General features: G+C 31.2%; 1 protein-coding gene across 7 annotated transcripts in view; it reads left to right on the top strand.

Annotated features, from left to right (window-relative positions):
* The window catches only part of LOC130664020 (glutamate receptor ionotropic, kainate 2), a 184,172-nt gene that overhangs the window by 97,920 nt on the left and 58,883 nt on the right, over positions 1-27,369 (top strand). For all 7 annotated transcript variants that reach the window (XR_008989285.1, XM_057463663.1, XM_057463664.1 and 4 more), the window contains one exon: positions 20,661-20,882. Coding sequence is in view for 6 of the 7 variants with exons in the window: in XM_057463663.1 (XP_057319646.1) it covers positions 20,810-20,882 (73 nt within the window). In the remaining variant the exon portion in view is untranslated. The remainder of the gene's footprint in view (positions 1-20,660; positions 20,883-27,369) is intronic.

Raw genomic sequence — 27,369 nt, 5'->3', positions numbered from 1 at the left:
TATTACAGGATTTTATCACGTTGCTGCAACATGACCGATTTGTTGCAGCTGCAGGAAAATCTTGTTGCAGCAACAGTAACTTTTTTCTGAGTGGAAGAAAGAGTGAAACAAAATGAGAACCCTTTGAAAATAATACATTTTTTTTTTCGAAAAACTGGATTCGCTTTAAAAAAAAAAATTTTGCGTAGGGTAAGAGCACCAGTACCCTGCCCCTAATCAGTAGCCAGCCGGTCATATACTTTAACATTGGCTCAAAATATATATAGATATAATTTAACATGAGGTGGCTGGCTACTGGTTTGGGGCTGGGTACTGGTGATCTTACCCTATTACGTTTAAAATTCGAGTCGATTTTAAAAAATTCACTCGTTCATTGTGAAAATTCGGGAGTGAATACGAATTTTATTTCAATTCGAATTTAATCCATCACTCGGAGTTCCGGAGTTTAAAAAAAAATCACTCCGCATATGGAGTGAATAGGGATTTTTTTATGGGCAGAGTGATTTCGGAGTGACGGGGATTTTATTTCAATCCGCATTCACTCTGGTGTAGAGACAGCTGTTAATTAGAAAAATAATTATTTCAATAAATAATTCATTCAGATATTAATAATTAAACTTAAAATATTATGTTTTTAATTTATAAAATGTTTTAGTAACTCACTAAATTATAATTTCATATATATAATACATAGTGAAAATATTAAATTATAGAATCGCTATAGTGACATAATTTTTATGGGAATATTTGATATTTCAGTAGAATATGAAATGTTATCTCGTGGTATGGTTGACGTAAGTCATACGACAGTTTGTGACTCAGTATAATTACATTTGTTCAAATTTTATTATCAGCTGCTTATAATTTTTAAAAATCATTTCGCGCGAATATATGGAAAGGGAGCTCGTAATTATTTCCGTACTCAATATAAATGTCAAAATATCAAAGACCTAGGCTCACTATGTATTAGTAATTTTTTTTATATTTAATCTTTCCCACAACTCCCCTTCGGAATTAAATAAATAAAAAATCACCCCCTCCTCGTTTACTCCGGATTCACTCCGCGTTCACTCAGCAAATTTTTTACAGTGTTTAAACTTACTGACATCAAAAACACTAAAAAAATTTCTTTACTAAAATAATTTTCAGAAAACTCTTAGTAGACAAATTTAATAAGTACTAATATAATTAATTACAAAATAGTGTAGCAATTAATTTAAATAATAAAATTCTCTAAATTGAGTTTACCGACTATTACTTCCGTCAAATTTTGTTTGTAATTACTTACGTACATGTACATCGTTGATAAATAACTAATTCATGTTATACACACCCTAAATAAATTACTGTATTAAGATTGTAGACGGCATGTATGTGGTGATTTAATTGTTAATGCAATGTGAGCAGTCGTGTGTAACTCATTGATATACTCGCGGCACATATGTATAGTAGATGAGAGCATGTTCGAGATTAGTGTGGCTTGAACCTTGGAGCATCATAGAGATTCGCGAGGCGCTCACATGAATACAATGCCACCTTTAAGCCCGCACATTGTATAAGTAAAGACAAGTATTACTCGATCTCTGGTACACTCTTGGATAGGCAAAGAATATAAGTAAAGAAGAAGCGCGAAGTAGAATGCAAGAGCCGAGAGCCAAGAGCCAAGTAGCGGAGGTAAGCTCTCTAGACTATAGAATCTCAGATGATATAGTGAGTGCACATGATCGGAGAATCTTAACGAAAAGAGTGAACGAGAGTCCAGATACAGGGTTGACTATATAATGGCAGAAGAGGCCAGAGAGCAGAGGGTTAAGCAAAGAGGAAGCCAGAGTAAAAAAACCTCCGATGAAAATATACGATCACGACTTGGTATAAAGTTCAAACAAATCAAATACGTTCATAAAAAATTTCTTCTCTTTTTTACACTCAGCTTTTTTTATCTCGGTCCTCAGTATAAAAATGTAATTTACTGTTTCTTTTTTTTTTTACTCAAATCTACGGCCTCACCCTCAGCCCCATATGTTATTTTTTTCCTTACGTAATATTGTTGACAATAGAATGATGTTGCGTCGTTTGGTTCACATATATTTTTCATATGATGAAGACCTTTACATGTTTTACTACAGAAAACTATTTTTAAAATGTTGACGCCGAGGTATTATGTAAATATGTTTCTTTATATTTTATAACGTGCTGTTGTCGAGAGTAATAAAATATTTTTTTTTGTTTAGCTGATCCATTTTGTTGGTTAAATATTTTCAGATTTTTATTTCGCCTTGAATATATTCTCGATAGAGTTTAAAACTTATTTTTTTATTCAATTTCCTTTTTTTTTTTCGCCTGTTTTACTGGCTGTGATACGAGACGAAACTTTTCTCATTTGTATTACTTTTCATACATTCGGTTCGAAAATGTAAGACGTTCATCTCCAAGTTCTCAATATAAATGTATATATATATATGTGCGTATGTAAAATTGACAATTGTTGTACGATAAAAGTTTTTATGACGTCAACTAAATATATATATATATATACATATAAATACAACATGTTCAAAATTACAAGGAATTTACAAATTAATTTTTTCTTTTCTTAAAAAAATTAACATTACCTCGAACTTTTGATAAAAATAAATAAAAACAATACACTGTAAAAAGAGCGGTGTTAAAAATGGACTCATTTTAACTCCGCCCGGTGTTAAAATAAAATTACACCGGTGTAAGAGGAGTAATTCACCGGTGTTAAAAATACCGGTGTTAAATCGGGGTAACCGGTGTAAAAGTGGAGTGAAATCGGTGTAATAGCGGGGCAACCGGTGCAAAAACGGAGTAATATCGGTGTAAAAGCGGGGTAAACTGCGTCCGCTTGGAGTATTAACTTTAAAGATTATAAAACACAAAAAATGTCAGTTCTTTATGAAAATTAATGAAAAATATCATTTATTAACAAGTATAGTGATCGAGTAAGTAAAAATATTCACAAAGTAAAATATTTTAACACCAGTAAAGAATATCTACACCGGCGGCGGCGTTGTTTTAACACCGGATAATTTTTTTTAACACCGGTACAGAATATTTACACCGGCGGCGGCGTTAATTTTACACCGCTTTCGGTGTTGAAATTTAACACCGCCGATTTTAACACCTACACCTCTTGGACTTACCCCGGTGATTTTTTACAGTGTAAGATTTTCACAAAAAAAAAGCTCCAGTTGACTTCTGTCATTAAATAATTTAATTGAACTGTTTCAAACCATTTTCGTTGCGCAATATAAAATATAATCCCGGATAATTTACTTGACTCTGTGGTGTACATTAATTAAAAATAAATAATAAAGTATAAATTTACTGAGCGGGAGAAAAAAAAATTTTTAATTAAATATGTGTATTATATAAATTGTGAAAAGAATCCGATATCGGATTGACCTAGAGCAGCATAGCAGATATAGCGGCATAGGACGATCTCTCTCATCTCTTTGGCTTTGGACTAAATCCACCAATTTAATTGCTGAGCGAACCCGTTCTCCGACTACTTGTGCAGCATATACCCGGCGAGCTCGGCTCAGCTCTGGCTGCTTCTTGCCGGTCCCTCGTTCTGGCCTTCCATTGACTTCTAGCCGGAAATCTGAGTTCTGAACCGAGAAATTAATGAGTTTCCTCTATTGGATGACTGACTACCAATTTCGTGGATAAACTTCTCTATTGTAATTTATTTATTCAACATCTGACATTTATGTCTCTACACTGGTACATGCATCGACTGTTTCGTAACGATAGTATTGGTTTTGATCATCGAATTGTTAATTGGAAATTAATCCTTTTCTAATCTCAGATTCCGTCATTAATCTGGTGGCACTAATTTGCATCGCAGTCACTCGATTTCTGGACAGAAGAGCTCGTCTTTACCAAAAGTTATTGTCAGCTCTGAGCTCACAACAAGTGGGAGAGGAAATAACGAATAGCAGAGGAAACGTGACTGACGACGACGAGTTGCCAGTTGCCTGGGTTTTTTTCTCACTTGTAAGAGAAAATTGTTACTCATGACTGAGTTTCACGCTAGAGTTGAAACTAAATTTTTTAAAGAGGGTAAAGTTGATCGCCTGTGCAAATATATGATCTATAACTTTACTCGGTGATTCATGTGACCGTGATAAGTAAATTCCGATAAAATAACTCATGCCTAACTCTTATAAAATAATATTATCTTTTCGTCGGCAATTATGCTAATTTTTGTTCGTTTCTTCACATATGAATAATTAAATGGAACTGTTAATTAATTAAAAATTTTTTTTTTGTTGCACTAAATATCGTTCGTTTTTACTATTTTTCAACTTACTACTGCTTTTTGTTACGCTTGCGTCTGTGAAATGAATTCCGCATAAAGAGACAGGAAAATAAAATTTATGGCCTCGATTATTGAAATCTGGATGCCGATATTTTGATTGTCAAAATTAATAAAACGAATGAATGATTGAGATATTTTGAACTTTATTGACTACTCGGAAAGAATAAAAGGATCGCATTGGGTTGAATTTAGTGATAAAAATTACCGTGACGGAAAATAAACGTCAGACAATCAAGTAAATTTTATTTTCTCATTAGAACTGCAGGTTTAAATTAAGTGGCATCTGGTGATTTTTTAAGTGCAATAACTTATATTTAACGTTGCCGCACAAACTAATTAAGTGTCACTAACATAAAATATGTAGACGCAGTGGAGATTTAACTGTACAGAGCCTAAAATTCAACGAAAAATGCAGCGCTAAATTTAAAAACTTATAATTTAACTGTTTAGAAGCATAAAATTTGTTCATCCCGCTAAAAAACTTTAAATTTTATAGTACAATTCTAGTTGTACAACTTTATTTTTAACGTGCTATCAAATAATTTTTCCAGACCATAAACTAGCGCTCGCCTGAAAATTTATCATAATAAAAAATTAATTTTTGTTATCAATAGTCTTTAATAATCGTGATATATCAACACACGTTCGCTCGAAATCATTTCAGACATGTCACAGATGCCCAATCCATCAGATTAATTGACAACTTCCCTATTGTTTTACAGATGATTAATTTTTTGATTTACTTTGAAATCATCATCCCGGCATCCATACCCGTAATCACATGACTCGTTATGAAATAAAATAACAAAAATACGTGTACCGTAATTCAGTTATTAAATTCCAAGTGCTTAATTAGTACAATTCAGTTAAATTACCTTGTTCGTATATTAACATACGGTCCGTTACGTCTGACCGCATTGTTCGATTGAGTATTTCAGTGCGACCTCTATCGTCATACATATATATATTATCCTCAGAGTAATAAATACGAAATTTATCCGTCAAACGTTATTGCGATTTGTCAAAGTCACCAGTTTGTCTGAAGAACAATTTCGCTAGTAAAATTCTCTCAATTACCGTAATCCTGGTGTTCTCATATTTATTTATAAGCAAACTAATCGCCTGCATAAAAGAAGTTAATGTGTCTCTGATAACAACAAAAAGCCAGCAGTGAAAATAAAAAAAAAAAAAAATGCTGACTAAAGGAAGGAAACAAAGAAGAGGTGAAAAGTTGATTAATGGAGTAGTATCCTCTAGCTTCTTGTCTTAAGAATTATCTTCCTAGTCTTTAATACAATTATTTTTTTTTATCATTTTTTCTACTCCATCCTCGAGTATTCTCGTTAAAATTTCTTATATCCGTATAGCTGAACTTGGTAAATAAAAAATCTAAAAGTCGATATCTTCCGGTATCCAAAGAAATGTTTTTAAAAGTAATGAATCTTTATCTTACTCAGTCTGTAATTACTTTCTGGTCTCCAACAACAAACCAGAGATAATTAAATAGACAACAACGTTTTACGTAGTATTTAATTTGCAATAAACTTACTACTGAAGAAACTTAATATCAATGGGGCTTTAAAAAGTTTAAAGAACAATGGAAATCTTATCTCTAGTGAACATCAACGTAATACTCGACTTAACTTATCTTACATTATTATTACTTTAGTAGATTAACGTTGAGGCTGCGTTAAACTTAATGAAAACATTTTCATAGACTCTATTATAATTATTTTTATATAAAGATTATTTTATAATTATAAAGATAGCGATAGTACGGAAATATTTAACATTTTCCTTTTCCGTATTAAGAAAAAAATTTTTACATCTGCAGATTGATCTGTTTTTAGATCTCCATGAATCCTGAGCGGATCTGAAGGAATCCATGGAAATCAATGAAAATTTTAAATTAAAAAAAAAATCATACTTCAGATTTTAGTTATTTTACTTCGGGCTAACTCTGAATAAAAAAATCGGTCTATCGGTTGACTCTGCGGGCCAGCCCCAAAACTTTCAGCACATACTTTTGTGTGCCGTTCTTTTCGAAAAAAAAACTTTTTTCACTATTTTTTATCCAACGATATCTCTCAAACGAATCGACCGATTGAGACGGTTGAGGTGGCAATCGACGTGTTTTATTGAGTTCTAATGCTGATCAGATTTTAGAATTGATTTATCTAGTCGTTTTTGAGAAATTTCAAGAATACTAAAAATAAATTTTTTTTTTAATTCTTTCGACTACGGTTTCTCTTGAACGAATTAACCGGTTTTATTTTTGGAATATCTCTGAACGAGTCCTACCGATCAAGCTCAATTTTTCTCAGCTTTTAGATATTGACAAGCCGCGTCGAATACCACCTTGACGATCAAAATCGGTTTATCCGTTCAAAAGTTACAGATATTTACATACATACGTACGTAATAACTTCCCAAATTTTTGAAAGTTTCCAATTTTCTTAGCGGGAAGTTAAAAAATAATTACAGAAAAAAATTTCCTCCTGCCATTTGATTAAAAAATTAAATTTTACCCATGTAATAGTAAAAATTACTGTCATAGGTGTCGTCTCACTAATATTTGCCCTGCGAAATTAAAAGGGATGGACCACTTTGATGGCATAAACTTTAATTTTCTCCATTAATCCAATATTTGTTAAAACTCTAATCAATTTTTAATTGATCAAATATCTTTCCAATATTCTTACTCAGTCTTTTAATATCGCAACCCTTAAAAAATTGAATTTTTCATCGTAAATTGAAATTTTTAAATACCTACGGTAATTTTCCAATAGCGATAGTAATTATTCATTACGGGTAAAAATTTTTCACTTAAGATATTAATTTTTCATCAGAGAATTTTTTTTTTTCTAAGTCGGTGTGATCAATATTCATTCTTCAGCCTCAATGATTGCGATGTTGAAGGGATTTTGTGCTTGGAAAGCAAAATATTTAAGCAATTTTGTTATAAATAAAAATAACACTGTCAGAATACTAAATAGTTTAACAAAGGTCATGAATGTTTAAACTTTTTATTCAACAGTAGCTCTTGTTCGTCGATCATACGCATTGTTGTATGTATTCTCACGCGAAAATAGCAAGTGTAGTGTAGCGCAGTGTAGTGTTACGTGTATGTCGATACGGGTAATATAAATTGAGTTGAGTGTACTCTGGGCAGAGCAGTATTGGACCAGAATTGGTATATGTTATATGTAATATATATATATATATATATATATATATGTGTGGATGTACAGACCGAAACGTCACTACGGTGGAGTAGAGCTCAGCAGTGGTGGGTTGTGCGGACGCGGGTTGTAACGAATCACGAACAAAACGTGCGTATAATACACGTAAATTGAGTCATAGAAACGTGAGCATTGGGACTTTATCGTTCCCTTGAGATAGACGACATTTATATTCATGGAGCTTACGCTCGAGGCCGGCTGCGGTTCCAATAAACGCTCTCGCAACAGAGACCACTGGTGGTGGCTCATTGGACACCTATAAGTGACGTACGATTATGCTGTGTGACGTCTAATTGATATCGGAGTGTAATTCAAGAACGCGCCTCTTACGTTTATCAGCCATTTGCTATCGATTTATTTTATGAGAGAATTGAGATTTCCTTTTAAGTCATTACTCTTTAACGGTTTTCGGATTTTTTATAGATCATAAAATGCCACTGGATATCCCGTGTAATTTTGGGGGAAAATTTTTTTTTATTTGAATTTAATTTCAATAGAAATTCAAATCCCTGCTGGGTGGAAAAATAAAAAAATGGATCCATGGATAAAAATGTGAACTTGATAAATTTTTAATTATCAAACTCTAATAAAAAAATTTATCGAAAATTAACTTTCGACTATTTAATAGATAAATTTAATTTTTTTTTACATAACCAATATCATTAGAGGAAATTTTTCGAACTTAATATCGATAAATATATTTGAAAGCTTATTTTTCTAGATTAAATTTTCCTCTTTTATATATTTTTCCACGTTTACTATTTCCTATTTTATTTGATAATAAAGCAGAAACACGACGCTCACAAAAATGACCATAACTCTATAAAAAAAAAAGTTCATAGTTTGCTAACCACTTTTTCTCATACCCAGTTTCATCTTTCTAATGCAGCAAACAGATTTTCCACATTTTTTTTTTTTTTTCACAAAAGTGGTGAACCAAAAAATGAACCGAGAAATTAGATAAGTTTTTTTGACCTCTTTTCTGCCGCTGGGTTTTTCACAAGAAATTTTGACAGCAAAGCACCTCTTAGCTTTGGGCTTTCAGTTTTAAAAATCCTTTCAATTAAATTCACTGGCGGTTTTAAAGCTCGTTACAGCCTTCAATTCGGAGTGAAACAAATTTTTGTCCATTAATTTGAGTTGATGGCCACAAAGTTATTAATTTATTTGTGAATATATTTTAAGTGATATATGAGTTATGAGTTGTATTTAATGATAGAGTTGAATCATTAGTGAACTTTGCCTTATAGACTATATATATATATATATATATATATATATGTATGTACATGTATCCCTGTAATTTAATCCATTGGAGAGCGAGTAGAGGCCATCAGCGGCAATATAATGCTGTGGATTTCGTGAGTGCTTCCGATGTATAGTTATATAAATACAGATATATATCGAGTAAAGTCGAATTAGTTTTGGTGAAATCCGATGATAAATATTCATGAAATGATGATTGCATTTAAACGTATTTATGTTTCAATGACGACATCATCGCTGAGTATAAGTGCTTTCTTGTGTTAAGTTTATACATAATCTCCAATACGCCAGTACATATATATACATATATATATTGAATTAATGTAAGAAGAGATTAATGCGTCTTATTGGTATTATCGTCACTGACAGCGACGTCTACTGTAACTTAATCCGTTAGAATCTAAAGTGAGTCAACTTACGAAATTTAAATAAATTTTTTTACAACTCCTTTGTTTATTTTTTTTTTTCGTTATTATTTTTAGTGCATAAATCCTTACGAATGTAAGTAGAGCGTAAAATAAAATTGTAATACAGCAGTATCATTATTTTTCGTAATAAAAAATTCTGTACAATTGTTTGAACAAAATTACGAGCGTCTATTATAATATACAATTCGTATATTTTTATGCATTATTCTTTTTAAAAACCTTTATTTTCACATTTTTTTCTCTACAATACGATTCAGAGCACTGAAAATCCTTTTAAATTAGACGTCTATGATACATAAATGTTAAACGTCAGGTAGAGTTTTAAAAATATAAAAATAAATATATATATATATAAAAGATTGACGAATTTAGCGTTTAAAAAGTACGAGCTTTCTTATTATATTCTGGCATCAATCCCTCGGGAAACGCACTAACGCCACTGGGGCGCTAAAAGCCTTCACCAGATTCGTTTCTACATATATATATATATATATATATATATATATATATATATATATATATATATATATATAGATACAGACATACGCCATTAAACGTTCCAGTAAAGCTATATAGCTCCATGTCCTAGATTTCTGGTGTTTGTTCTGATGCTGGCACGAGTGTCCGTGGTTGCGGTGTTACTTTCCAACTGTGAAAACGATATCTCCGCCCTCTGTACTCTCTCTCGAGCCATTTCTCTTTTCCACATTTAACCAGCACTCCAATACACCGTTGAGTTCAGCTCTGACTCTTTCCGATTATCCGGAAGCAACTATCGTTAAAAATATACGAAATTTTTCCGCTAGTACTTTTATCGAACTCACCCTCATTCTCGTACTTTTCTCACCCGAGCTTTCACCCAAAACTTTATTTCCAACGTCAGTGTAATTTAAAATCAAACGCTAAAAAATAAGTTATTAATGGAAAAATGTCAGACTAAAAAATTAAATATCAAAGACCAGATCATCGGTCGGTAACTTTTTAAAGAAAAATTTTCGTTTATTTAAAAAATAATGAAATGAGAATTTGTCCGATATAAAATGGTGGAAAGAGCAAATAGTCGTGCCGAGTTGTCTCTACAAAGAAAACTAAATCGTTTGGGAATGCAGCAGCGTCACTGGGACTGCAGTTCCACCGAGAACTCGTTGGCAATAAAAAAAGTTGTGAAAAAGTATATAAAAGAAAAAAAGAAAAAAAAATAGGAGCAGAGTTACCGGATGTTCCCTGGCCGGTAACGCGCTGCACGGTGACATAAATTATCGGGTCGGCGCGCACACGACCACCCGAGATGAGGTGGCAAGTTACATGCGCGAATACATAAATATGTATATGTGGAGAAAAAGGGAACTTGCGAAGGGGATTTTTGTGGATAGATCTGGAACGAGGTGAGCTGAATGTGTACCGTGAGTGTGAATTTATTTCATGTAACAGCCACAGAATAAACCGTTGTTAGATTCGATGAGAGACCGGATGGCAATTTTTTTGTTCTTTGCTCCCTCGACCCTCCCCCGCGCCCCACCGGGTCTCTCTTCTTCTCATCCCAGGACACAGATTAACCGCTGAAAACTGGTTACAAATAAAAAAGCTCGGATTATTTCCACCGTATACAACATTGCTTTTATCCAATTTGCGAAATAGTCTATGAATATTTTATTGTCTCGAAATTTTGTCTTTTTTGTTTTTCTGCCACAGCTGGATTTCTTGCGGGTATAATTATTCATTTATTCGTCTTTTGCATTTGCAATAACGCTGATCAAGTATAATTATGTATTTAATAAACATTGAATAATAATTATAATAGTAATAATAAAGCGGTTTATTAAAGTTCGGTCGTTTTAATAGAGAAAACGGATCACCCGCATAATTTTGATAAACAATAACCGTGAGATGTTATTGGATATTGATTAGATTGTTGACACAATGGGTATATTGAAATCTAGTGAATCTCCCTGTCTACAGAGCAAATGTAGGAAATTTAATTGAGTCTCGTATCAAGTGCTTTCAATGATATTGATCGTTCGATTCAACATGTTTGAGTTTATCACCCGATATGTAATTAGATAGTTTCACGTTTTGTTGACATGTAATTTAATATCGCACGTTCAGAACATCGACATTTATTATATGCATTCAAATTAAACTAATTTCATATTTAATTTGAGCATCGAATAATGAACGGATGTTTACTTTGATTCGACCGATTCAAATAATTATGGCAGATTAATTTCCCTTCGTAATTATTAATCCCAAAGCTCTGGGTCCGAATTTTGGTCAAAGACTTTTAATTTAAAAAATTTTTTAATGAAATTTAAATTATAATTATCCAAATTTAATTATATTCTAATAACTGTTGGTTAATGACATTTAAATTACTTGAAGTATTTTGTATGGGATTACAATAATAGCGGTAATTATATGTAATATGCTCAAGTTCATTCGCTGCTGTGTAATTAGATAGTTCTGTGCTTTGCTGATACGTAACTTGATACGAAACATACGATCTATGTACACCGCAAGTGTAAACAAATTTCATTACATGTCTAATTTGATTCAAAAGCGATATCGTATGTTAGTTTACTGCCATCGATATTGATGAGTAAATTTAGTTCATCAATCAAAAGGTTGACGGTTCGAATCCCGGTCGCAGTTTTTTTTAATAAAATTTTTGAATTTTCCTCTGAATAACTAAAAGTTGTTGCAATTAAGAGATAAGACGAATTGTGAGTTGCCACACACAAAAAAAAAATTCTCGACTGAAGGTAAATATTCTTAATTCAAGAAAATTTTTTTGGAGACCTAAATTTTCTCAGATAAAGTAGAAATCTTCTCCAACCAAGACGAATTCTCTTGGCTCAAGAAAATCTTGACTTGGTTCCCGAAAACGTTTTTCTTCACAAATATTTTCTTGACTCAAGATATCTGGTTTTTCTGTGCACATGGAAAGAATTTTTTTGTGACCACAAGATAAGATAGCTTACGGAAACAAAATTCTGCCTTAATATTTGTTGGGCCAAGCAATGGTTTGTAACTGTAACAAAACTGTTGTGTTCCACTAAAAAAACTGATTTGTTAAAATAACAGAATGGATTTGTAACATTGACAAAAATTTTTGTAATCATAAGCTAAGATTACTCAGGGTAGCAAATGCCGGCTTTAAAATACGACGATATTATTATAATAAACATCATGTATTCTCATAACAAATCGTCTTCTCAATTACGACACAAATTTATTTGTTACCGTAAGCTAATCATGTTTGTCATTATAACAAAATCTTTTGTTATCCCGTCTTTTGTTATCAGGACGAAATTCGTTTTTTTCCGTGCATTCATTTTTTTTCTCCAGGCAAAATGCCGCAGTTTCAAAAAATGATTTTTTGATAAAATTTGACAATATGAAAACTAAAAATTAATGAGTTGATTTTTGGGTCCTAATTTTATCTCTTGTATTCACAACTATGGAATGTGAATCAATTTAATTAAAAGTCTAATTAAATTTGAGCATAATCACAAGAGAGAGTTGACTACTATAAATATTGAAGAGTAAATTTGCTGTAGGATTCAAAAGGTCGACGATTCAGTTCCCAGTCAAAGTTAATTACCAAAAAATTGTCACCATTAATAAAGATGATTTGAAATTATAATTGGTAATGAATAATTTAAATAATCGTTTAATTATAGTGATGGAGGAATACCTATATATATATAATTGTAGGTAGATGATAGTAGATTTGTCACATGAAATATGAGGTAAATTTCATAGAGCATTTCGAGATAAAATGCACGGTAATATACGAGGTTTCTTGTTCCGTATGAATAACAGGGCAATAAAGATCGATTATATCTGTCTCCAGCGGTTTCGGAGATAAACGTTCCCAAGTGATCTTGCAGTAGCACGTGGGGATGCAAGTCTTGATTCTATTATGTGACTATAGGCATGGGAAAGAGCGATTCTAGATACACTTCTGCAGAATAAAGCGGAAGGAATAAAAGTCGGAGATTTCGCGGCGAGATTTGGCTCGGCAGTGTCCTTCGGAAATTGGAAAATATATCTTTCTAAAAAATAATAAAACAGTCCGTCGGGTAATATAGTGTTTATAAAAGTCGAGTGTAACTGGAGTAGATGAGAATAGCAAGGGAACAAGGGAAGCGAAATTGGAATGAGATTGAGTAGGCTAAAGAATATATAAGTAAAGGGGTATATAGACAATGAGAAAAAGAAGAAAAAGGAGAATAAGAATGAGAATGAGAATGAGAACAAGAGGAAGAGCAAGAAAATGAGTGAGTAAAAAAAATAATAGTGGATTTTCGTAGGAAGCAGCTTACAAAGTCGTTTCTTGTGATTTATCGTAAATGCACATTGGAGGTTGTGTGCAAGCAGACGCGGCTTTTCTAAGATTGCGTACACTATTCTATACAGCTCCATACTATCCAGTAGTACAGGTCACATTTTAGAGAAACACGCTTGAAATTAAGTACACGTGAGTGAATCTAGCTTGTGAGTAAGAGTTTATTGCAAAGTAGAAAAACATTCTTGACTACTATCTTTCTGACTATATTTTCTAACTGTTTATACACATAGATGTATATGTATATACATATGTTTTTCCGAGTAATAAGGCTGATATAAATGTCTAGTCATGATTTTTCTTAACTCTGAAAGTTAAACTTTGTTTTATGTTTTTATATAAATTTCCGGGCAGAGGTATATTATTTTTATTGCTGACAAAATAATGCAGTTTCGTGTCAAGTTAATTATTCTATTAAATAAAATATAAATTTATGAGCATCCACATGGACATGGAGAGGGTATTTAATTATTATTATAGACGGTAACTTTGAGATATTATACAAGTTTGATATAAAAGTTTGTCTTGAAAGCTTGTAATGGTCAGTATTTTGTTAGTAGCGTCAAGTAATCCGCGTTCAAGAATATATTAATGGGCGAACTTCCAAACCCCACTAATTTGGCGCTTTACCAAAAATTTTAAAAAAACTTTTGTTGCCGTTCTGGGTTAGAAACTTTAGTGAATTATTCCAGCTATTTTTATTTTTCACTTTGTGTATATCTTTTTACATCTACAATATACAATGTACATTTTTTACTGGATATGTGCCGGCGATTATTTTATTTTAATTTTTTTTTTTTTTTGCATACCATTGTGTTTAATTTATCGAGTTCAATTCATATATATTTTGTGAATGCAAAAAACGCGGTAGCGCTGAGAGGAATTTTCTACTGATAAATAAATACTTTTGGGTACTTTGTTAAGTATATGCTACATATAAATTTTATTTTGAATTAATTTCACTTTTATTTAATACTGATACTGAATTTACGTTGAATAGTTTTCATGTTTGGGTGAATAATATCTGAGAGTAAATTTAAAAAATTTATATTTATTTAAATCGTAATTTCGAAAGAGTTGGAATTTTGTTTGTAAAAAAATTTAACTTTTCAGAGAGTTATCAATTATTTTGCATATAAAATAATTCAGAGGAATGTTTTGGGTAAAAATAATTAAATTAATTTTTTAACAACCGATTTAAAATAATAATTTATTACAAATCAATATTGACAATCGAGCCGTTAATTGAAAATATAAAATCATGTATATGTACATACATACAAATATATGCACTGTAAATTCATAAACGGAATATTAATTAATTACGATATATATAAATTAAATTAATAAATGTGCAATTAATTGATTGTCATGAGTATTATCTATTTGTGAATTCATAAGGTGTTCGGTAATAATTGAGCTGACATACCAATTGTACTCGTCGTTATCGAGCATTGTAAACGATATTAAAATTTACCTCGTAACATGCAATAATGCTGCATGATGCTATACAAGCTTTTCTTCCCGTATAATAAATATAAACATCTATATCATGTAATATATGCATGAATGTAGAGATAGAGATTATATATATATGTATATATATATGTATGTGTAATAGTGGAGAGCTTTTAGTCGTTAATTTTCTACACACCTCATGTATAAGCGATGTATCTCCGTGGAAACTCGGCACTATAAAATCTTGTTGGATTTTCTGGGCGCTGAACACACCAGCTGTCATCCCTCGCTCTTTATTCATCCTAGATTTCCTGTTCATATTACAGCATCTACAGCCATCTTCCTCTCTTTTTATCCTTCTCCCCTTCCCTCCACTCCTAAAAACCATTCACCTTTTGGCATACATCTGAATATCCACAACCGGTACACTTTTAAATTCATTTAATATTTCATCTAAATCCCCAGAGTGCTTAATTATAGAACTGAAAAATGCATCCATCGTTTCAACAAAATGTCAATTTTATTTAAATGGATTAAAATCATAATTAAAAATATAAATCTGTGTAATAATCTCTGGACTATAATCTTGTTATTATTTATGTTTTCGTTGTTTTGAATTATGAGCTTTATTTATTATCATTATTTATGAATCTATTGTTAACTTTGCTCGTCGTATTCATTTTCCAAAGCTTTTTAATGTTTAATGGCCTATTTTAACGTCCCTATGTGACATTGATTGTGATTTAAACGGTTTTTTTTTGTTAAAGCTTTTAAGCTTCGCTCAATTTAATAACCATGGAAAATAATGACGAAAATACTCGGTGGTAATACGGATATTTTTTTGTAATGATTACAATAATTGCGAAATTGCCTTTTTTTGATGTACCTGAAGTTCGGAACGTTTTTCGTGAAACGAAAATCAAAAAACAAAATGAAAAGTAAGAAAGCTACTGGATCTTGAGTTTTAAAATGTTTCGTACATGCGCTAGTATGTCAGCCAAAAATTGGAGGCCACCCCCAACTACCCTTTAAACAGTCAAATTATATAAATTTTTAATTTTTGTTCCGATCTTCAGGTACATTTTTTTTGTTGCTTATCTATTGTTATTTAATTTTGAACATATGTCTGAAAAGTATTCGTGAAACGACAGTTTGGAGTCGAATACGTACATTTACAATGACATCTGTTATAATAAGACGAAGGCGATGTGATCTTCGCTTTTCCAGATGTGCAGCATATAAGCTACCAAAAGTAACGGGGATCTGTTTTCGATATAAATTTTTTGTTGCTTTTATTTTTCTTTTCTAACATTAGATTTTTTTCAAATATCGATGTGGAGTTTTCTTCTCTTTCTATCACTATATATATACATATATATATTTCATGACACCATTGCTCTCTTGTTTTTCATTTTTATAGTGAATTCAATGGCGCAACAATGAGGTGACAGCTGTTGTATTACTTTGTTTTCTTCTGACTATTGTAAACTTATACTACCTTGACAAATAATAAAAATCTCCAAGGAAATTTGAAAGTATTTCTTGTATCGCATGAACTTATTTTTTAAAAATATTTATTTCTTTCATATTATTCATCGTGGAAAAAATTACGAGGAATAACATCTTTTCAGAATATGTACATTATTTTTCCAATACTAAAATTACTAATTATCTTTACATACTTTCATACAGTTACTTCGACTCGAGTATTATATTGGGATGAGAATAAAATTTTTTATGAATGCAAGAAAAGTTATTGTGACTTTTCCTTTCAATCGTTTACTTGATTCAAACTGAAGAAAAAGTGGAAAATAATGGGAAAATCAGTTACAGTGTCAGTTTGAAACTATGCCGCGTTTTCTAATTTCAAACTCATAACTCACTGAGAAATTTAAGCTTGGAAAAAATAGTTTTTTGTTGTTCAATCCACTAACTAAATTCACTACACTGTGAAAAATTAACGGAGTGAACACGGAGAGGAAGACTGTTTATTTATTTAATTCTCTTGGAGGGAAATTCACTCCGAAAGGGAGTGAATGTGAACTTAAATAAAATCTAGTTTACTCAAAAATCACTCCGCTGAAAAAACAAACTCTCCATTTACTCCATATGCGGTGTAATTTTTTTTTAAACTCCAGAACTCCGTGACAGAGTGAATTTGGATTTAAATAAAATCCGTAATAACTCCGAATTCACTCCGAATTTTTTATTGTATTCAAAAAATTATATTTATAAAGTTACCAAAATTTTCACAGGCCAAAACTACTTAAGCTCGACTTCCGGGTATACTTAAGAAAATTTTTAAAGTCAACTTTAAATTAATTATTCAAATCAGAAAATTTAGGCTCAAAATAATTCTTTACTACGAAAGTAAATCTTGTTAGAATCGCTAATACAAAATTAATCTTCCAAATCCTCGAGATTCCTTTTCATAAGTTTTCCCTCCGTGAATTTATCCTTATCATTAGTCATGCAACCTTAAGTCTTCTTCCGTCTCACAATTGGTTCGTCAGCCCCTCCAACTAGAATTAGCATCAAATAAATATAAAACAAAATTATCTGCTATCTAAATAATCTACAACCTGACATTTAACGATTCTCTGAAGTACTTCCATCAAAAACTCCATAAGTTCTAAGTGCAATAATAAATTACAATAATTCTTCTACAAAAAATTTGTGTGACTCCATTATTAGTCTTATCACAGTAGTAAAATTTTCAAAAATCTTCAGAAAACAAAATTCCAGCTAAATTATTCATGGTCCATAAAATTCCTGTCCAAAGTCCCTTTTCTTTTGCTATCACGACTTTGAATATTATAAACAAACTATTAAGGAGCAGAACTTAAGCTAAATTTTACAAAGGATTTCCTTTACGGCTTAAATAATAAAAGTCCTCAACGTGCCGCACAAAAGATGGATAACTCGTGCTCATACTTATCACAGAACATAAAAAATTAAAATTAATATAAAAAATTTGTCGTACAGTGTAGCCTGACGTTGTTGAACGCTCGACGTCTTAATATAAAAAGTTTTCAGTAGTGAACGCGGAAGTTAATATCCATGTCTCGTAGAGTTATGCACTCTTTTGGTGAAATTGCTCGTCAGCAAACTCTTGTGTTTTGTTTTTACACATATATCTGCCGACTAACCAACCAACTTACCTCTACCCTACCCTACCTCTTACCTTCTACTCCCGGTTCCCTCCTTCCAACTCCCTACTTCCTACTCTCTACTAACTGCGAGCTACTACATTTCTTTGCCATTCTTCTCGCATACGTTTTAACTCCCACATCCATCCCTCTTATCTACATGCAACAAACTACATGCTACATAACGTACACTACACAGTTGAAACCGAACTCTCGTTTTATGTAAACCTCGTATACTGCACACGTCGTGCTGTCGTACGTCTGCACGTTACCTCTGACAAAGTGAATAGTCGTTAAAAAATAAAAAAAATAAAATAAAATAAAAGTAAAACCGAGTATTAGACTTTGAAAAACTCCTCTGGGTTTGAATTAAAAAAATTCGAGATCGTAAATACCAAGTTTGTGATTATTTTTCAACGTCTCCATGTACATATGGGTCCACTGGTAATTTAATTAATTGTTTTAGACGGATTTAAAGTACTTTGATCCCTTTAAATTGTCAAACTACGAAAATTAGTTTTCAAATTCACTTTATATATTTAATGAAATCACGATTCAACCTACTAAAATTTTATTCCTGCTGTGTACACGAGGTCTTAAAACTTTTAAATTCAGCTCAAACTTTTTTTACTCTTTACACTCGACAATTTATCTCACTGATGTACGCCTTGCCTTTGTCTTTGTCTTTGTCCTTATCCTTATCTTTGTGTTTAGATAATTAATAACTTGGATTACAATATTTTTTCAGATTAAATATTTAAATACTTTCAATACGAATTACATCTACAGTTAATTGCGCATTTTAGTTTTTAAATGTCACTTAATTATTTCAAAAGTATTTTGTTAGGGTTTGTGGACATGAGTTGAGGATAAAGTCGTTTGTAGAAAATCGTGTATTTGCTGATGGGTGATTTTGGAAAAAAGGCTCAGGAATACGGATTGAATGATTCTTTTGATTGAGAAGGTTCCGTTAGCAATTTTGCATACGGTAGCTTAATATTTTCTGAATTGATGATCATTAAGGGCAGAATAATTTTTTCAGTCAATAAAATAATTCATGACTGACTTTTATGAAAAATTCGTTTCTTCACGTATGAATAATTAAATGGAACTGTTAATTAATTAAAATTTTTTTTTTGTTGCACTAAGTATCGTTCGTTTTTACTATTTTTCAACTTACTACTGCTTTTTGTTACGCTTGCGTCTGTGAAATGAATTCCGCATAAAGAGACAGGAAAATAAAATTTATGGCCGCGATTATTGAAATCTGGATGCCGATATTTTGATTGTCAAAATTGATAAAACGAATGAATGATTGAGATATTTTGAACTTTATTAACTACTCGGAGAGAATAAAAGGATCGCATTGGGTTGAATTTAGTGATAAAAATTACCGTGACGGAAAATAAACGTCAGACAATCAAGTAAATTTTATTTTCTCATTAGAACTGCAGGTTTAAATTAAGTGGCATCTGGTGATTTTTTAAGTGCAATAACTTATATTTAACGTTGCCGCACAAACTAATTAAGTATCACTAACATAAAATATGTAGATGCAGTGGAGATTTAACTGAACAGAGCCTCAAATTAAACAAAAAATGCAGCGCTAAATTTAAAAACTTATAATTTAACTGTTTAGAAGCATAAAATTTGTTCATCCCGCTAAAAAACTTTAAATTTTATAGTACAATTCTAGTTGTACAACTTTATTTTTAACGTGCTATCAAATAATTTTTCCAGGCGATAAACTAGCGCTCGCCTGAAAATTTATCATAATAAAAAATTAATTTTCCTTTGCTTCTGATGAATAAAAAATTTATATCTTTTAATAGTTCCCCGTGTTCCGAGTTTCTATCCATTCTGCGACCGTCACCATATAATTCCAATTCAAAAATTTTCTACCGTAGTCATTTCTGAACTATTTTAAATTTTTATAAATTCAACACTGTCACTTTTTATTATTTACAATTTATTTATTACCACAATAATAATTTTATCAAAAAAAAATGACGGAAATTCGGCTAAATATTGAGTCCCCTCTGCCTGAGAAAAATAAGACAGAAACTCAAATATTTAGTATCTAAGCGCGTGTTGGAACCTCGGGTGTCAGAAAGCTAGAAGTCAAATTTGCCATGAATGGCAATAAATATTTAAGTACCGACGTGGAATAACAATAGTTAAAATTTTGATAGGGACTTACAAGATTTATATACATTGAATAGCAAACAGTATGAGAAATGAGAAAGGATCAACGGAAGGTACTCAGTCAAGTGTATGTGGTTGTTTGAGCATGTACGGGTGGGTTTTGTGTATATTTTATATAATATACAGCATACATAACATAAAGAGTAAATTTTAGTGGACGCAAACGCAAGAGTTTCTACTGTGCATTTTAATGAAGAACCGTCCTATCTTGTTTTCCAGCATGCACGAGAACTAGGAGCTGGCTCTTCTTCTTCATCACCATCCTCATCATCTACTTCTGCGACTCGTTGTGTGAGTACACAGTGTGAGAAAGGGATTCGCGCTGGCTTGCGCTGGCGCAGTTGTAACCTGACTACTCAGAACCGGAAATGGCGCTGAGGTGGTTTCTACTGGCACTTATCGCCACCCACACCAACGCCCTTCCTGACATTATCAGGATAGGTGAGTATCTCTCTATGTTCCCATCCTACATTCATTTAATTTAATCACCACCGTCGCGTATCGTCGGATTATACCTTACGTGGATTCGATAACACAACGGCTTTATTCAATGAACCCAACATGTTTAATTCTATTTTATATTAATATTCTTTTTATTGTTTTTTATTCCTTCGAGATAAAAGGAAATAGAGAAATTTAAGTTATTCTTCATGAAATAAATTTATATAAGAAGTAAATTAAAGATATATAAATATGAAGAAAAAATGTATTTTTAATGTGTACCTGAAAATCGAAACGTTTTTCACGCAACGAAAATTAAAATAATTCATGAAATTTGTGTCTAAAGGCGAATTTAGGGATAGTTGGGGGTGGCCTGTCATTTTCGGGTGACGTGCGAAACATTTTCGAAATCTAGATCCAGTAGATTTTTTACTTTTCATTTCTTTTTTCTTATTTTCGTTCCGCGAAAAACGTTACGATCTTAAGGTAAATTTTTTAATGGCTAACTTTTGGCCAATTTTCATGTATATTTTATATATTTTAAATGTTTTAAAAATATAGCTTAGAATATATAAAAATTCGTGTAGGAAAATATAAAAAAAATACATTTTTTGTACATATTTTATATATATTTAAATTTTTTTTATATTTTAACATATACTGATAGAAGTATTTATTTGAGCCAAATAAGATTTATTAATAGTTAACAAATGATTTATTAAATGAGATTTATTTGAGCCAAATAAATATTTCTTAATAGTTAATAAATGGCTTATTTGAATAGAAAGAAATGAAACATGAAGACAACTAAGCAAGGTTATGACAAATAATTTATAGGACTGTTTACTTTTATTCTTTTAAAGAAAATAATACACACAATTAATTTGAATCGAGGATAAAAATTATTATACAAAATATATAAAATATGAAAAATTATAATAAATCTCCACTAACGATCACAGTCATTCCATTCGAGGTTATACTCATAACGTGGCACGGTAGTCAAATATCGCAGCGATGTTCACTCAAATATGAGATTTATTAACTATTAATAAATCTATATTTGAGGCAAACAAATACTTATTTTAGCCAAATAATGCTGAAAAACTGTTTCAAACAAATACATTTATTAATATCAAATAAATACTTCTGTGTATTTTCTTCATGAAGATTAATTACATTTAATTATTCATTCCCATTAAATTTATAAAAAACAAGGATTATTGTCTCAAGTTTTAAGGTGAAAGGTAATAGCACCATGTTAAGTCTTGTAAGGATTATAGCTACCACTTGTGGGGTTTCAAATGCTTAAGGATACATGATATCTTCGTGTTAGTAATATCTTTAGCAGGATATTATTGCTCAAACTGTAAAGCGATATGGATATCAAAATTTCGAACCTATTCCTATAATATTCTGTGGATTGCTTTCATATATATCTATATTATACGAATGGTGTTCACAATATACAGGATTCGTTTCTCGAATATTTTTCTGTGCCATAGAACTCGTTGGTTAATTAAAATATTTCGCTCATGGTTCAAAAGTTGGGTATCGCTTTCGACAAAAAACTGTTGTAGTTTCAGAAGCTTTTTTGTAACAAGCGGAACCATGAAAAAAAGCAAAACAATTGGAAATCATTGATTTTTGAGGCTACCCTGGTTCAAAGAGTATTAATGTTTTATACAAAATTCTGTTTACTTTAACATGAAAATATTTTTTTCTTTTTTCTCAAAGTTTCGCTAAAAAAGTGATAGATCGAACTAAATTATTTCGGTTGCAATCGGAAAGGTTCAAGATGTAGAATCTAATTAGGTTTCGAACTCACACGGATCAGTAATTTCTTTTTTTTATAAACTTTAACAAGTATTCCAATAAACGTAATTTTGATTAAAAAATTTTTCTTTTATGAATTCCTAAAAAGTCTAATTACTCAACATTAATTGCAAAGGTATCAACTGCGATTTTAAATCCTATGAAAAAAAATGTTTTTTTTTTTTTGTAACTAAATATAAAACTGATGGTTTTATATTTAATATCAATTATCCACCCCAAGTAATTGAATGTCATCATAACGAATGAATTCGGAGTGATTACAGATCGTATTTGAATCCGCATTCACCTCAATTCGGAATTTTAATATTAAAATAAATTTCACTCCAAGGGGATCAAATAAATGAACAGACATCCACTCCGCAAATTTTTTACAGTGTACGTATGTTTAATTAAAATCGTTGATTATTAAAATAATTAACAGCGAACAGGATACTTGAGACTAGGGTTTTTTTTAAGAGTAAAATCCTCTGAAATATTGTAGTCTAAAGTTGCACATGAGCTCAGACTACTCTGTAGGTTTTAAATGTGGGTGGAAAAGGGATCTTGTTTTAAAGTAAAGCGAAAATATAAAAGTGAGTGGAGTACTGAATAAGCAGTTGTAACTGCTTACACCTTATGCCTACTTACTATTTACATGTAATTTAAGGTGTAGATAGAATTTCCGAGGAAAATATACGGAGTAGTGAGTAAGCACAAATGCTGAAGAGGTATATTGTGGGGAGGAGGAGTATAAAGATGAGAATGAGAAGGCTGACTCGGTGCAGGAGGAAGCTGGATGTGCCGCTACCATAAATTATTCATTCGTTTCCTGAGTGCCTTTTAATCTTCCGTGTATCGGAAGTAAGAGTGGGTGTTTAGATTCTCTTTATCCTCTGCATCCTCCAGAATCCCAGTGGACTATTTTCTCTTACTATCTTTTATCCACTGTTTTAGTCTCTCTCTTCTCTTATTTGAGACACTCGGAAAACTCTGTACGTCTGTATAGAGTAATAAAAGGAAGCCTCGTGTTATATAATTACGTTTTCTTCATCACTACAGAGTTAAGAACCGGAGATGGCGAAAAAAAAAAAATAAAAGATCAAAGGTTCTCTTTACTTAAGAAAACTCTTTACTGGTTTGCTGAAATTTACGAATTACGGAAATAGAGCGAACAGTTGTAAGAATTAAGTCAAGACTTATAAATGAACATGAGAAAAATTATTTTCAGTTTCAATTGTTTAAATTATATTTGTTTCACTTTTTATATTTTCAGTGTGGCCGTAATGAACCACTTATAAGATTGCTCTTCCCGTTTTCATTTTTACTAAAAATTATATGGCTTTTCATATATTTAGCCAGTTACCAAAAGTTACCTAAAGATTTAATTAATTTTTACAAAGTCCGAGAGCTTCATGATGGGATTCATTTTATCAATTTTTTTACTAAATGTTCATTAGAGGCATCAATTTGAAGCTTATGCAACAATATTGACAATTACTGATTAATTCGTTTCTTTTTTTTTAATGTTCTTCAAACCCAAAAAATTGTTAAATCAAATTATTCTTGCTCAAAAAATTGAAAAAAAAAAAACGCACAGGGGGGTACTTAAAGAAATACCAAGTTTTCGAAAACGCAAATACGCTAAATCTTTTTTTTTTTTATGATATTCAAAGTAAATAGAAGAAAATTTCAGTTACCGTTGAAAAAAAAAATTTTTCATTTCTGCGGGCAAAGTGGGGTACCCCTTAAAAAAGGTAAAAAAAAATTTCTGGATTTTAAACGAATTTGATTAAGTTGAATTTTTTTGTAAGTAATTTACATGAAGAAAAATTATATTTTACATGTTTATTGGATACAAAAGAAGAAAAAAAATTTTTAATAGTTTTTATCTTAAAACAAACGTCATTAATATTTTTCAACTGACAATTGATTTTTGAAAAAGTTTACCAAAAAAAATTCAAAGTAACGCTTAATTATATTTACAGAAGTGATTTTGGAATGTTTAAAAACCATTTAAAATATAAAATTTTTTTTTATCAAATTTTGGGGTACCCCGTTTTGCCTACCCTACCCTTTTTGCCCCCCCCCCCCTTTCCCTACTTCAGTTAAAAATTGTTCGCTTTCTAATTTTTTAAAAGTTCCTAAAATGTTCACCTTAAAGTTCAGAATTGTCTCAATTTTTGAAGTTCACTGTCATGAACGTTTCTGAAAAATTTTTGCAACGACTTTTTTTTCACACGGGCGTACACACTTGGGTTCGAAGAAATGGTTGAAAAATAAATTTAATTAGCAACATCAGTTTTAGTTGAATTTTTTATTTCACCTAGTCGGCTACAAATATCATAGGCTAATTCATCAATGAACTATAAATATTCAAGCTTCAATAATTTGACAGTAGTAGGGATAGAGTAGGAGCTGAAAAATAATAAAAATCGATTTCCAATATACGTGTCACGAGGAATATTTAAAATTCCATTTTCTATGGATATGCATAATTTCCACGGTATTAATTAATGATTTTTTTCTTTTGTAGCAAAACCTTTTTTAAATTTTTTTTTAAAATAAAAAAAAAAGTCAAGTGCTGTTGAATAAAAGATAAAAACAAATTACTTAGGACTGAAAATGTTGAGTTATAAATTACAATACAGTTTCTTTGCGCGGAAAAGATGGGAGCGATAAGTGGATGGGGATTACTCCGCATATAATTGTTGGTTAACGATGGCAGAATAAGCGTAATAAATCCTTCAGAGATCAAGATATAATTTGTGGACCGGAAAGCTGTGCCACGTCTTCTCAGCGCAGTTATATATCTGGTTGTTCGCTCTGGTTTATGATGAATACAAGGTTAAACTAATAATTTATGAGGTAAATTTTCCCATCTGAATGGAGCTTATTCGCAGCGCTCTGACTAGAATGTCCATGAGTTACTAAATCATTTATTGTGCATTCCCATGAGGTATAAAAGCTTCGTATAGCCTTATCAGTTGATAAACAAACGTTATTATCATAATAAATGTTCATTAACTCTTTTTTTTAACTTACACTCGTAAATGTCTACTTTTTTATTTTATACTCATGCAAATAATTCATGCCGCTATTTGTTTGAAGGCACTGTAGAATAATAAATGACCGACGGAATTAATAAAATGGTATAGTTAATATTTATTTTCGCTTTTTGTTAATAAACATGTAGGTATTTTGCTTGAATTTTTTTTAAATTCGTGAGTTTATGGCACTCAGCGCTGTTTACATTAAATACGTGTTTTTGTTTATTTATCATACATTTTATACTAATAGCACACTTTGTATGAAACCTATTTTTATGTTCTCTATAAAAAAAAATCGATGCATTAACGGAGACCGGGAGTATGAGTCTCGGACGTTGGCGCGAGTCACCTTCGGGTCGTGAAACAAAAAAAATTGACTTTTTGCTCGAAGGGAAAATATATCAGAGTAGGGGAGCAAAGTAGGGCCTGTGGGAAAAATAGGCCAATTGAAATTTTTTATAAATTGGTACAAGTTTAGCCATTTAAATTGTTGAGTAAATTTAATTCAAAATTTTTTTTCGAAAATGCTTACAGTAATTTTTTTTATTAATGAATTTTAGTTTTTATAAAAAATTAATTTATTGATATCTTATTTATATTTAATGGATATTGAGAGGATCAATAAAAATTGATGCGTTAACGGGAACTAGGGGTTTGAGACTCGGACGTTGGCGGCAGTGACCTTCGGCTCGTGAAACAAAAAAAAATTGATTTTTTGCTCGAAGAGAAAGTATATGAGATGAGGAGAGCAAAGTAGGTCCTGTGGGAAAAATAGGCCAATTGAAATTTTTTATAAATTGGTACAAGTTTAGTCATTTAAATTGTTGAGTAAATTTAACTCAAAATTTTTTTTCGAAAATGCTTACAGTAATTTTTTTTATTAATGAATTTTATTTTTTATAAAAAATTAATTTACTAATATCTTATTTATATTTAATGGATATTGAAAGGATCAATAAAAATTGATGCGTTAACGGGGACCAGGGGTTTGAGACTCAGACGTTGGCGGCAGTGACCTTCGGCTCGTGAAACAAAAAAATTGATTTTTTGCTCGATAAGGAATATATGAGATAAGGGGGCCAAAGTAGGCCTCCTGGGTAGAAAGGGTCAGTAAAAACATTTTTTAACAGGACATGTTTGGCCACTTAAATTTTTGAATCATAACTCAACTGAAAAATTATTTTTGAGAAAAGTCGAGCTCAAGTTTCTTATTAACGAATAATATCTTAAATATATGTGACGTATCCAACGAGGAAATAAATTTTAGACCATTTTAGCTTGTGTCGGATTTTTGACCCTATTACTGGGTCATAATAATAAATAATTATTTGTTTAGGAACAATAGGTCAGGACATCTCTTGTCTTCTTTTTTTTTTTGTTTGAAAATGCAAAATATTCTCATCCCAGTCCCGAAATAATGAATATAGTTGATGAATAGTATAACTTTTTAGTTGTGTTGAACAAAAAAAAGAATTAAGATTAAATACTATAACAAACATCCCGGTGGGCAAGCCACCAAAATGCTAATATTTTAAAACTGATTTATCTACTCCACCGTGCCATGTACGTGTCTTCCACACTGAATGTAAACTAGCCGACCTTTTCATACAGAGATACCACTATCA

Source organism: Microplitis mediator, chromosome 2, assembly GCF_029852145.1.
Source record: "Microplitis mediator isolate UGA2020A chromosome 2, iyMicMedi2.1, whole genome shotgun sequence".
Taxonomy (NCBI): Eukaryota; Metazoa; Arthropoda; class Insecta; order Hymenoptera; family Braconidae; genus Microplitis; species Microplitis mediator.
This window is presented reverse-complemented; position numbering and strand designations above follow the sequence as displayed.